At 38.9% G+C, this 14,541-nt stretch overlaps 1 protein-coding gene across 4 annotated transcripts in view; it reads right to left on the bottom strand.

Moving 5' to 3' along the window:
- Positions 1 to 14,541, bottom strand: part of Pus10 (pseudouridine synthase 10) — a 99,415-nt gene that overhangs the window by 39,245 nt on the left and 45,629 nt on the right. For all 4 annotated transcript variants that reach the window (XM_045147587.1, XM_004665522.2, XM_045147586.1 and 1 more), the window contains 4 exons: positions 14,254 to 14,288; positions 6,413 to 6,524; positions 665 to 726; positions 320 to 365 (listed from right to left, as the gene is read on the bottom strand). In XM_045147587.1, coding sequence (XP_045003522.1) covers positions 320 to 365; positions 665 to 726; positions 6,413 to 6,524; positions 14,254 to 14,288 — 255 coding nt within the window. The remainder of the gene's footprint in view (positions 1 to 319; positions 366 to 664; positions 727 to 6,412; positions 6,525 to 14,253; positions 14,289 to 14,541) is intronic.

Below are 14,541 nucleotides of genomic sequence, written 5' to 3' on the forward strand. Positions count from 1 at the left end.
ATTATCCCATGTACACAATGTACACTGTTCTAAATCAAATTTATGAGCTAATTTTTGCAAGGAATCTTTGTCTTCAGGCTTTAATATATTATGAGTTCCAGGCAAAACTGTACTATAGAGTAAGTCCTAACTCAAAATCCAAATAACATAAAATAAAATATAAAATAAAATAGACTACATTTAATAAATGGAAATATTTTAAAACAAATTCTTGGTATAATACAAATGCCATATTTCTAATTGCATATTCATTTTATTATTGATTTGAATATTTAACTCAAACAGAATGCACTGAAAGTAAAGGTAAAAACAGCCTTACCTGTTTGTTTTTAGCTGGCTTGAAACAATCTGGACAGACTTTATTTCTAAAATAAAATTTAAGTTAATATAAATAAGAAGGTTAATGAGTTTATTTTGGGACATACATAATTGAAATACATTTTTAACAATATTGCTGCTGAACTCAGGATATTAGAAGTAGTAAAAATAAATGCCTATGTGGCCTGTATTGGTTTGCTTAATAAACTTATTTGAAAGGAACAACTACTAAGACAAAAACAAGCTCTAAACTATTCATCAAAAAAAGAAGCAATACTATATTAATGAAAACCAAGATCATTAACAATTTTATCCAACTGACACTTTTGTTTACAGGGTAACTTACAGGAAGTGGCAATCCTCAACTGTTTCTGGGTGAGCAAAGACCACACTCACTTCAAACAAGCTCTAAAAATTATAAAGACAGTTTTACATGAGTAAAAGGAAATTAACACCTAATGATTTATGAATGGAAGCAGAAATTAACTCCTCTAAGTTAGCTCAGGAAAAGCACAAGGAAGACTAGAAATGCTGCTCTCAATTCTAGTTCACAGGGCAGCTGTAAAGAAAGGGTCAGTGATACCACCTGAACTGTTTTAAAATAATTTTTTATGATATTTGGACAAAACATAAATGAAATATGAAGATGAACAAGAATTCAGAAAACTGGAAAGGGTAAAACACCAAAGCTGTTGTGTCAATACTAGCTAAAATCATTAGCAAGAGAAAAACTTCTTATTCAAATCCTTAAAGACACTGTATGAAGCTTCATACTTACTCAAATTTGACGTTTTGTTTTTGTTTCTCCAGGTAGGGTCTTACTTTAGGCCAGGCTGACCTGGAATTTATTATATAATCTCAGGGTGGCCTCAAACTCACAGTGATCTTCTTACCTCTGCATCCCAAGTGCTGGGATTAAAGGTGTGTGCACCATGCCCGGCCCAAATTTGACTTTTAAGAGATTTTAGTTTTGTTTTATTACAAAATAATACTTCCAAGTTTTAAAATAATCAAATACAAGATGGTTTTCCAATCCCATTTCACTGAGAGAGAGAGGAGAGACAGAGAGAGAATGGGCACACCAGGGCCTCTAGCCACTGCAAACAAACTCCAGGTGCATGTGCCCCTTTTGCATCTGGCTTATGTGCATCCTGGGGAATCGAACCTGGATCCTTTGGCTTTGCAGGCAAGGGCTTTCCAGCCCTCTTGTCATTTCTATGAATATACACATATACACATAACTTTTTAAAAATATTTTTATTTATTTGTAAGCAGAGAGAAAGGAAGAGAGATCAAGAATGAGTACACCAGGGTTGGAGAGATGGCTCAGTGGTTAAGGCGCATGCCTGCAAAGGCTAAAGACCCAGGTTCAATTCTCCAGGTCCACATAAGCCAGATGCATATGGTGGTGCAGTGGCTAGAGGCTCTGGCACACCATTCTCACACACTTTCTCCCTCCCTCTTTGTCTCTAATAAATAATAAATAAAATAAACCAAAAAAAAAAAAAGGAGAGAGAGAGCCGGGCATTGTGGTGCACGTCTTTAATCTCAGCACTCAGGAGGCAGAGGTAGGAGGATCACTGTGAGTTCAAGGCTGTCCTGAGACTACATAGTGAATTCTAAGTCTAGCCTGAGCTACAGTGAGACCCTACCTTGAATAAATTAAGAAAAAAAAGGAGTACAGCAGAGCCTCTTGCCACTACAAACGAACTCCAAATACATGTGCCACTTTGTGCATCTGGATTTAAGTGAGAACTGAGGAATCGAACTCAGGCCAACCGTCAGGCTTTGCAAGCAAGCGCCTTTAACCTCAGAGCCCTCTCTCTAGCTCCCCATACATACAACTTAAAAGTATTAGATAGGGGGCTGGAGAGATGGCTTAGCAATTAAGCACTTGCCTGTGATGCCTAAGGACCCCGGTTCAAGGATCGATTCCCCAGGACCCATGTTAGCCAGATGCACAAGGGGGTGCACGCATCTGGAGTTCGTTTCCAGTGGCTGGAAGCCCTGGTGTGCCCACTCTCCCCTCCCCGCCCTCTCTCTTTCTCTGCCTCTGTCTCTCTCTGTCTGTGGCTCTCAAATAAATAAGTAAAAATAAACAAAAAAATTTGAAAAAAAAATACTAGATAGGGCTGGAGGGAAGGCTAAGCAGTTAAGTCACTTGCCTGCAAAGCTAAAGGACACAGATTCGATTTCCCAGGACCCATGTTAGCCAGATGCACAAAGGGGCGCACATGTCTGGAGTTCGTTCGCAATGGCTGGAGGCCCTGTGTGCCCATTCTCTCACTCTCTCTCTCACTCTCTCTGTCAAGTAAATAAATAAATAAAATACATTTTAAAAATATTAGATATGCTTTGGAAAATGCCTTACTAATTTCATTTCATGGATATCAACTCTAAGGACCTCTAGACATTTAAAAGTTGTAAAAAAATTTCTATTATTTAAAAAAAATATTTTATTTATTTATTTACACTGTGGGGGGTGGCATGCCAGAATCTCTTGCTGCTGTAAATGAATGCCAGGTATTTGTGCCACTTTTTATGTCTGACTCTATGTGGGTGCTGGGGAACTGAACCCAGGCTGAAAGTTGAAAGTTAAAAGGTGCTTTGTGTACCTCTTAACTGTTGAGCTATCTGACCAGCCCAAATTTTCCTATTATTGGGAAACTGTTACAATGAAATTTTTTACATGAATAATTTCATACTATATGTACTTTTTACCTCTGAGATAGTATACATAATTCAGTATTGAAGAAAAAGCTATAAATGTCATGTTATACTTTTCCTTTTATATTGAATTTTATATAAAGTGAATTCAATGGATCTTTAGCAAGCCTAGTAGGTACACTAGAATCAAAATAATGAATAGCTTTTTACAAACTTTATACATGTATATAAGGTATTTTGATCAATTGCCTACCTCACTACCGTCCTTTCAAAAACAACATGCTTTTCTCTATGTGTGCATGCGTGAGTGCATGTTTGCAGAGCACAGGTAAACACACTCCTCTTTATTGAGGTAGGGTCCCAAGAGGAACAGATGTGCTGTCTTTTCTGTCAAAGGTTAAAAGATAGAGAACCTCAACTTCAGAATGACACCACTGTGTGGGAAGCCCCTCTTCTGAGTCAGCCGCTCCTCAGACCAGAAGAGTTAATGGTTCTTGAGACCAATAAAGAGAGCGGTCCTTGACATCAATAGGGTCTTTGAAAACAAAGCTTCTGTTTCGGTACCTAGTGAAAGGTCCCTACATCTTCTCCTCCTCTAGTTTTATCATAGAAACTAGAGGATTTTTATATTTTAGCCAATGGTGTGAAATTGTGAGGCCAAACTCTGTATCAGAGTTACGGCCAGGACCCTGCCTGATTAGAGAATGTAAAACTACCAGCAGATAGAACCAGGCAGAGGCAGGAGGATCACCATGAGTTTGAGGCCACCCTGAGACTACATAGTCAGCCTGGGGCTAGAGCAACGCTCTATCTCAAAAAATTCAAAATAAAATAAAATTTAAAAAAAGCTTTTGTGCTTGCTTGCCAGAAATCTTTAAAAAGCTACGCACCCTTCTGCAGAAGTAAACAATGCCTTGCAATATACTTTGCATCACATTGTTATTCTCAAACCCTAGACTCATTGCTAACACACTTGAGCCTAGAGCTTCCCTACTTGGCTACTCTACTTGGCCAGCTTGCCCAGAATCTCTGCCTCCTATGAGCTGAGATTACAGGCAACCACCATGCCTACCTGGCACCTACATAGGTGCTGGACATCTGAACTCTAGTTCCCACCCTTGCCTGGTAGGTGCTTTGCTGACTTGGCCATCTCCCCAGTCTGAATAGCTTCCTCTTTACTTTTTTTGTGCCTTATGTCTAATCTACAAATAAAATTAAAATGAATCACATTTCCTATTAAAGAAAACTTCACTTAGCCTGACTCCATTACATCATTAGATCTTTTGTTTTCTACTTTCTGTTCTTATTGACTCAATATGTGAAATTATTTGTGCCTTAAAATTGGGAATTTGAGACAAGAATGGTTTTCATTAGGATTTCTCTAATTTCCAAAGTACTTTTTTTTGGGGGGGGGGGGAATAGCACTGGCCCGCAAAGCTGGTAAGATGGTTCAGTAATTCTAAAGTACTTTCATTACTTACTTCCTTTTCACACTATCTGTAAAGTAGTTGTACTCTCTATTCTCTGAGTATTCATTTAAAGGGCTTATGCTGCCAGTGTAATAGCACATATCTATAATCACAGACCTTTAGAGGTGGAGGCAGAAAGATCAGGATTTCATGCTTATTCTTTGCTACACAATGGGTTTGAGCCAGGGCTAGTAGACCTTACCTCAAAAAATAAAAACTTTCTTTTAAAGGGGGCCTTATTTTCACTAACAGAAGGAAATAAAGCACATAATTTAAAATGGTTTAAAAAAAAAACAAACACCTAATTGTCAGGTGTTGTGGGGCATGCCTTTAATCACAGGACTTGGGAAGCAGAGATAGGAAGATCTCTATGAGTTCAAGGCCAGCCTGAGCTACACTGTGAATTTCAGGTCAACCTGAACTAGAGCAAGACCCTACCTAGAAAAATCAAAAATAAGTAAACAAACAAACAAATTATCTTTGGAAGATGGCTTTGTGGTTTTACCAAGTAGCAGGATATTTGGGTAGTAGTATCTGACAGTCAAGGAATATCAAGTTCTTCAAGCAAAATGATACTATAATGAGGGAACACCATTAAAGTCTAACTAGGAATATGTCCTGTTTTCACCCAGGCAAACATGGTGCTCTTCCCTGAAATGCAAGCTACTGCAGAGACTGAGGCAAGGTCTTCTCTGGAAGTAAGTAAGGCTAAGTGCTCTAAGTGCTCTGGTTTCAAAGGCAGTCTCTCCTTACAAGCAAACACCAGGACATGAGATACCATCAAGACTGGTTAGACCACACCCATTTGAATTACAGTTGAGCTGGGCATAGTGGTGCACTCCTTTAATTCCAGCACTCAGGAAGCAGAGGTAGAAAGATCACTGTGAATTTGAGGGCAGTCTGAGACTACATACTCAATTCCAGGTCAGCCTGGGATGCAGCAAGACCCTACCTCAAAAAAAGGAGGTCCTGGCACACTTGCATGAATTACAATTGAGTAGCTCCTGTGAATGTTTTGTTTGTTTGTTTGTTTGTTTGTTTGTTTGTGGTAAGCCCACCAAGACTGGCCTTTTTTTTTAATGTGAGGAGGGGAGAGAATTGGCACCCCAGGGCTTCCACCCACTGCAATCAAACTCCAGTCACATGCGCCCCCTTGTTCACATGTGAGACATTGCATGCTTGAGTCACTGTGCGTCTGGCTTAGGTGGAACCTGGAAAGTTGAACATGAGTCCTTAGGCTTCACAAGCAAGCAATTTAACTGCTAAGCCATCTCTCCAGCCTATCCTATAACTATATCGTACACAAGATTAAACATAGATAGCATGGCTTATTGTCTATAATTATGGAAGTTGTCAATAAAAAAAAGATTAGCCATAGATAAACCAAAATTAACAAACTAGAATTGACTCTATACTTGCTCAGTTTTTAATATAATGCTTTCTATCAGTAAATCACTTTTCCCTCTAATTAAACTGCAAATATATTAAAGGCAAAGACTCACTTCTAACTTTTTTTTTTTTTTTTTTCTATTTTGGTTTTCCAAGGTAGGAAAGTCTAGCCCAGACTGACCTGGAATTGAGTATGTAGTCTCAGGGTGGCCTCAAACTCCCGGTGATCCTCCTACCTCTGCCTCTCAAGTGCTGGAATTAAAGGTGTGCGCCGCCACACCCGGCTCACTTCTAACTTTTAAAGTCAATGGTTACACATTACTTGTTAGATTCCTGAATGTCTTAGAATACAAAGAAGTCTTTGGCAGAAAAAAATCAAAAATTTTAACCACCCAGGTTCAATTCTCCAGGACCCACATGAGCCAGATATATAAGGTAGCATATGCATCTGGAGTTCGTTTGCAGTGGCTAAAGGTCCTGGCATATCCATTTTCTCTATCTGCTTCTCTCATAAATAAACAGATAAATAATAACAGAGAATGAGATGAACAATGCTAATGGTCCAATACCTTTCCATCCACGGGAACACCCAGTTCCTCTGAAAACAAGGGGTGAGTTATCCATTTGTAGGCTTCTTTTAGCTGAACTATATCATTTCTTCCCAGCAACAGGCTCTGTTTTCTGAATAACATAAAAAATTAATTCACTAACATGAAAAACTTCACTTTTTCTATTAAGGAAATTTCTATAAAAGATTTATGCGCTTGTTTAAAATATACAGTGACTCTTATGTGTCAGGCACTATTTTACAGATTAGATCTAGAAAGCAGACAATTCCTTACCTTATGGACCTATTCTAGTGTTCCCAAGGAACCATCTTTTTTAATGGCATATAAGCCAACTTTTTTTTTTTTTTTTGGTTTTTCAAGGCAGGGTCTCACTCTAGCCCAGGCTAACCTGACCTGAAATTCACTATGGAGTATCAGGGTAGTGTTGAGCTCACAGCAATCCACCTCTGCCTCCTAAGTGCTGGAATTAAAGGTGTGTGCCACCATGTCTGGCTTATATAAGCCAACTCTTTTAAAAAAATATTTTGTTTATTTATTTGACAGTGAGTTAAAAAACCATAAAACTGACTATTATAATCATTCAAATAATTAGAACTTCAATCCACTGATATGGCTATTCAAAGGAATGCTTTGAACAAGAGAGACGTTATGTGACTCTTAGCTTTTAGTGCCTAATTTTCCTTTTTATGGGGGGAGGCAGGGGTTTGAGGTAGGATCTCACTCTAACTCAGGCTGACCTGGAATTGATTATATAGTCTCAGGGTGGTCTCGAACTCATGGAGATCCTCCTATCTCTGCCTCCCAAGTACTGGAATTAAAGGCATGTGCTACCACTTCCAGTTTAGTGTCAAATTTTCACTGACAGAAATTACAAAATCTGGGGCTGGAGAAGTGGCTTAGAAGTTAAGGCACTTGCCTGTGAAGCCTAAGGATTCATGCTTAGTTCCCCAGTACCCATGTAAACCAGATAGGTGCACAGGTGGCACATGCATCTGGAGTTCATTTGAAGTGGCTAGAGGTCCTGGCGTACCTATTCCTCCCTTTCTCTCTGAAATAAATAAATATTAAAAAAAGAAATTATAAAATCTAATGCAATTAATTCTATAAGACCAAAAAGCACTATTAGCTGTGGCTAGATAGCAAAAAGTAATTTTGCAGCCACATGTGGTGGTGCACGTCTTTAATCCCAGCACTTGGGAGGCAGAGGTAGGAGGATTGCTGTGAGTTTGAGGCCACCCTGAGACTCCATAGTGAATTCAGGTCAGCCTTAAGTAGAGTGAGACCCTACCTCAAAAAATAACAACAAAAATAATTATTACTTTGCAAATGGTTAAATTTAATCAATCAATGGAAAAAAAGAATATAAAGACCATTATTTCTCTAAAAATGCAAACTGAGAAATCATTATCCATCCTGCATCTAGCTGAGACTATAACTGGGTGACAAGTTTTTAAACATCATTCATAGTTGGTAGTAGTGGCACAGTCTTTAACCCTAGCACTTGGGAGGAAGAGGTAGAAAGAGCACCAAGAGGTTGAGGCAACCCTAAGACTACATAGTGAATTCCAGGTCAGCCTGAGCTATAGAAAGACCACCTAAAAAAAATCATTATTATTTATTTGCACACGTGTGTGTGTACCAGGATCTCTTACTACTGCAAATGAATGTCAGGCACTTGTGAAACATTTTGCATTGGGCTTTATGTGGGTGGCTGAGAAACTGAACCTGGGCCAGCAGGCTTTGCAAGCAAGCACCTTCAACTGTTGAGCCAACTCCCCAGCTCCTGGTTTCAGTTTTAATAATGAAATATACTCAGATAAACCCTATAGCTGACAAATTACCAAGTTACTTACTTATATTAAGAATCGGCCAGCGGGCGTGGTGGCACACGCCTTTAATCCCAGCATTCGGGAGGCAGAGGTAGGAGGATCGCCATGAGTTCGAGGCCACCCTGAGACTCCATAATGAATTCCAGGTCAGCCTGGGCTAGAGAGAGACCCTACCTCGAAAAACCAAAAAAAAAAAAAAAAAAAAAAAAGAATCGGCCAGGAGTGGTGGCGCATGCCTTTAATCCCAGCACTTGGGAGGCAGAGGTAGGAGGATTGCCATGAGTTCAAGGCCACCCTGAGACTCCACAGTGAATTCCAGGTCAGCCTGGGCTAGAGTGAGACCCTACCTCGAAAACCCAAGGGGGAAAAAAAAAAAGAAAGAAAAGAAACGTTTTTAAAACTATATTTTATCTTTATTTATTTATTTACTTGACAGAGAGAAAGAGACGGAGAGGGAATAGGTGCACCAGAGCTTCCAGCTGCTGTAAATGAAATCCAGATGCATGTGCCACCTTGTGTATCTGGCTTACGTGGGTCCTGGGGAATCAAACCTGGATCCTTTGACTTTGCAGGCAAGTGCCTTAACTGCTAAGCCATCTCTCCAGCCCTTATGGAGCTTTTTAAAAACAGTAAACTTCATAAACTGTTTCTAATTCTCTATCAGAAACATTTAGATATTTTGAAAGGTATTCTTGATACCCTAACAACAGTTTAATGTTTGCATAAGGTAGCATCACAACAGAAAGTATACTTAATATGAGAATATATTTTTGAGAATGCATTTTAAAGGATAAAAAATAAAAACAAGCTGGGCATGGTGGCACTTGCCTTTAATCTCAGCACTTGGGAGGCAGAGGTAGGAGGATCATTGTGAGTTCGAGGCCACCCTGAGACTACAGAGTGAACTCCAGGTCAGCCTGAGCTAGACTGAGACCCTTCCTTAAAAATATAAATAAATAAAAAAGCAAAAACAGGGCTGGAGAGATGGCTTAGCAGTTAAGGTGCTTGCTTATGAAGGCTAAGGACCCATGTTCAACTCTCCAGGTCCCACATAAGCCAGACACAAGGTCATACTCGGGTACAAGATGGCACATGCATCTGGAGAGTGAATGCAGTAGCTGAAAGGCCATGGTATGCCAATTCTCTCTCTCTTTCTCTCTCATAAACAAAAGTAAAAACAGGAAAATAAAATAATATAAACTATTTAAAAATCATTTAAGCTGGGCATGGTGACACATGCCTTTAATCCCAGCACTTGGGAGGCAGAGGGAGGAGGATTGTCATGAGTTCGAGGCCACCCTGAGACTACACAGTGAATTCCAGGTCAGCCAGGGCTAGAGTGAAACTCTACCTTGGAAAACACACGTGTGTGTGTGTGTGTGTGTGTGTGTGTGTGTGTTTGTGTGTGTGTATAGACTCTAGGGGCTGGGAAGATGCTCAGTGGCTAAAAGTACTTACTTGCAAAGCCTACCAGTCTAGTTTCAATTCCCAAGCACCCACATAGAGCTGGAATTAAAAAATAGCTCATGAGGGCTGGAGAGATGGCTTAGCGGTTAAGCGCTTGCCTGTGAAGCCTAAGGACCCCGGTTCGAGGCTCGGTTCCCCAGGTCCCACGTTAGCCAGATGCACAAGGGGGCGCATATGTCTGGAGTTCGTTTGCAGAGGCTGGAAGCCCTGGCGCGCCCATTCTCTCTCTCTCCCTCTATCTGTCTTTCTCTCTCTGTCTGTCGCTCTCAAATAAATAAATAAAAAGTGTAAAAAAAAATGGCTCATGGTCTGGCATGTCCATACACATACATACATAGAAAGATTAAATGATGGATAATTTTAAATTTTCTATTTAGCAGGGCATAGTGGTGTACACTTTTAATCCCAACACTCAGGAGATTTAGGTGGGAGAACCTAGGGCGATACAGGAAGTTCCAGGACAGCCTGGGCTAGAGTGAGACACTACTTCAAAAAGTCAAAAAAAGAAAAAAAACTATTTAGATTCTAGACTACAAAGATAGTAGTAAAAGTCAATACTAAAAATTACTTAAAATACTGTTCACTATATACTTAAGACAATTGGTGTTCTACATCCTTCATAGTAAGAAGGAATTTAGAGCATGTTAGTCTAACAATCAAAACAATCCAACTGCAATTCTTTCCCCTCAAGATTAAGAAGCCAAAGTAAGAGCTTAGCAAACAGTTTGAACCCTTTACTCATATACAGGGCAAAGAAATGACACCAAAGATGTCAAGTTGTTCAGACCTAAATATGAATGTGGCTAATAACTTCTCTAATGTAACTTAGGGCAAATGCTTCCCAGAGGTCCTTGGCCTGTGTCCGTTAGGGGAAGGTAAACGCAACCTTCTTTAATACTTAACTGTGCTTCTCTCCTCTCTCAGGTAGCTCCTACTGAGACTATCCACTGTGGTCACTTTTGCTATGAATAGAATGTGATCATTTTTGCTATAAATTCAACATAGCCACCACTTTACAGATCAACCACAATGTTTAAGGCAATTATTTTTTCTAAATGTTCTAAGTCAATTCATTAATGAAAAGTTTTGTGATCTTTTCAAGCTGGAATGAACTAGACTCTGAAGAAAGAGTAGTTCCCTATATTTTTTTCTGTTCCAGTATTCCTATTTGGATCAAGCTGTTCTCAATCTTTTTCTTTTTACAATTTTTATTAACATTTTCCATGATTATAAAAAATATCCCATAGTAATACCCTCCCTCCCCCGCCCGCACTTTCCCCTTTGAAATTCCATTCTCCATCATATTGCTTTTCTCAATCTTGATACACAATAAAAAGAACAACTTATAAGCAGCAGGTATGCAAATAAAACAACTGGGATATAATATGTTCTTACTATGGTATCAAGTTTCCAATAATATATGATCAAATTTTGTTATTATACTTAAATCTTAAGCCTAAAGCCCTGTAATAAATATGTGGCTATTATCCTTTGCAAAGGATAGATGAAAATGTAAAATACAAACAAACCAAAAACACAAGTTTAATTGCTTTTTCTATAAATCACTTAACTAAGAATAAGCTTCTAATACAAAAATCCATATTTTTTCCCCTGGGCTTTTCTCTTCTGAGCACACAGTAAACTCTAATAATCATATACACCTTAAATATATGTACTTTTTTTTTGCATGTGTATGTATGGGGGTGCCAGGGTCTCTTTCTGCTGTAAATGAACAACAGATGCTTGTGTTACTTTTTCCATCTGGCTTTATGTGGGTACTGAGGAACTGAACCCAAGCTACCAGGCTTTGCAAGCAAGAGCCTTCAACTGCTGAGCCATCTCCCTAGCCCTTTATTGCCCTTTTTAAGGTACAGAAATTTCAATTTAAAAATCTTCAAAGAATTAACAGTTTTTCAAAGACGTAGTTGGTCACAAAAATCCCAATTTGAACATGTAAAACTACTAACACTGTTTACCAAACATAGCGTGAATGGTCTTCAGTTTCATTATTGAAGTAGTAGTATGTTTAATTACACCTAAAAGAGGTACACATTATATATAATGTTTAACACTACATTGCACTCATAAAATCCCAAAATTCTCAATTCTAAAGCAGTTATTTCCAAATATTTCAGCCAACATATTGCAAATTTATGTTTCTTTTTTAAAAATTAAAAAATATTGTTTGCAAACAGATAGAGGTAGAAGAAAGACAAAGAGACTGGACATGTCAGGGTCTCCAACCCTACAAAGAAACTCCAGAAGTATGTGCCACTTTGTGCACCTGAATTTACTGGGGAATCAAACCCTGATTGTTAGGCTCTGCATGCAAGTGTGTTAATTGCTGAGCCATTTCTCTAGCCCATATATATATATATGGTTTGTTTGAGAGAGGAAAGAGAGAAGCAGAGAGTGGGAAAGAGAGAGAGAGAATGGGCACACTAAGGCCTCTAGCCACTGCAAAGGAATCCCAGATGGCAGGTATCACCTTGGGCATCTGGCTTTATGTGGGTACTGGGGAACTGAACCTGGGTCCTTTGGCTTTGCAGGCAAGCAACTTAACCACTAAGCCATCTCTCTAGCTCCACACTTAAATCTATCTTTTTATTTTTATTTATTTATTTGACAGCGACAGACAGACAGAAAATGGGCACACCAGGGCTTCCAGCCATTGCAAACTAACTCCAGACGCATGTGCCCCCTTGTGCATCTGGCTAATGTGGGTCCTGGGGAATTGAGTCTTGAACAGGGGTCCTTAGGCTTCACAGGCAAGCGCTTAACCGCTAAGCCATCTCTCCAGCCCTTAAATCTATTTTTTTTTTCAGCATGAAGTGACATTTATTGTTCCATAATCATGAGATCCCAAATAATCAGATAAGCTCACTTCTCTCCTGAGTGAGTGTCCAGTACAGAAAGCGTGTGTGCACAAAAGCCAAGGAGGGCAACAAGAACACTCTACAGGGCCTGTCTTAAATCTATTTTTTAGTGTTGTCTTCTCCTTACTCCACCCTTCCATTTCCTATAGCCCAGGCTATGCTGGATGGAACTCACTATATATAGTCCATGCTGGCCTCAAATCTGAGCTGATCCATTTGCCTCACCCTCCTGAGTGACAGGATTACAGGCAAGCACCATCACACCTGGCATCCCCTTTTGTACTTCATATCCAAAGCTTCTCTCTTAGAAATAAAATTAATGGGTGGGAGAAGATGGCTTAGCAGTTAAGGCACTTGCCTGCAGAGCCAAAGGACCACAGTTCAATTCTCCAAGACCCACATAAGCCAGATGCACAAGGAGGTGCATGCATCTGGAGTTCATTTGCAGTGGCTAGAGGCCCAGGCGTGATCATTCCTTTTCTCTCTCTCACTCTCTCTACACCTCTCTCTTTCAAACAAATAAATTGTTTGTGTGTGTATTTGGATTTTTTGTTGTTGTTGTTGTTACTGTTTTTCTTTTCTTTCTTTCTTTGTTTTGTTTTTTGTTTGTTTGTTTGAGGTAAGGTCTTGCTATAGCCCAGGCTGGCCTGGAATTCACTATGTAGTCTCAGGGTGGCATTAAACTCACCACGATCCTCCTACCTCTGCCTCCAGAGTGCTGGGATTAAAGGCGTGCGCCACCACGCCCAGAATAAATAAAATATATTTTTAAGAAAAGAAATAAAATTAAAACTTTCTTACAGTTCTCCCACTTGTAGACTGTGTATCATCTACATGATTCTCATCATGTTGATTATGTGACTTTGCTGACAAAATCATTTAAATAATTTTTGAGTTTTTATTGACAATTTTCATACATGAACATAATATATTTTGATCATAATCTTCTCTCATTACTTTCCTTTGTCCCTAATCTCTTTCCACTGCACTCCTGGGTTCATTCCCCAGCACAAAAGAAAAAAAGAAAGAAAGAAAAAGAAAAGAAGCTGTGTATGGTGGTATATGCTTTAGATTCCAGCACTCAGGAAGCAGAAGTAAGAGGAGCACCATGAGTCCAAGGAATATAGCGTCTGAAATGCTGTGACTTTATTTGTCAATAAAGATTAAAAAAAAAAGAGAGAGAGAGAGCCAGGAGTGGTAGCGCAGGCCTTTAGTCCTAGCACTCAGACAGATGAAACCAAATTTGTTTTCTATGTGTTAACTTGTATCAATTTATTGTTCTACATTAACTAGAATTTTACTTTTCATCTCTTATGGCCTAATTCTGTAATTTAGTTTCTAATACAAATTTTATTATCTTAAGATAAATTCCCAAACTTCATTATGTGAATTTCTAATGCTTATAAAATAGGTATTTACAGTTGCACTAAACCTAAACATGCAAAACAGTGAATCCACTTTACTAAATCACTGACATGCTGTACAAGTAAACTGACTGAACAAGGATAATACCTTAAATTTGTAAAACAAAAGTAGTTTCTCTATGCCTATTTCTCTAATAGCTAGTGTATTTACTCAAAAAATAAAAGAAGGCAACAGTAAAAGTGCTTTAAGGATCAAGTAGCTTGTATTTAAATGATGCTAAAAACTCCCTACCTAAATTACTTACCCCATTTCCTGTTTGACCAGCAACCATGCAGCATGCTGTAGGCAATTTAGTCACACCCAGAAATGAGAAAAGAGAGGAAATGCTCAGTGAAATTAAACTCCAATATCATTACCAAAGTCTGACCAAATCTGCTACTCACACTCCCCTATTAGGAGTCAGTGTTTAACGCAATGACCTCAGACTTACTTAAAATAAAAAACAAGGCAGGATTTTACAAATTTGTATTTCTCATTAATAAGGTATGAGTGACTTTTAATATTTGTAGCTTACTTTTCTTTCTTAAAGTAT

Source organism: Jaculus jaculus, chromosome 4 (assembly GCF_020740685.1).
Source record: "Jaculus jaculus isolate mJacJac1 chromosome 4, mJacJac1.mat.Y.cur, whole genome shotgun sequence".
NCBI lineage: Eukaryota > Metazoa > Chordata > Mammalia > Rodentia > Dipodidae > Jaculus > Jaculus jaculus.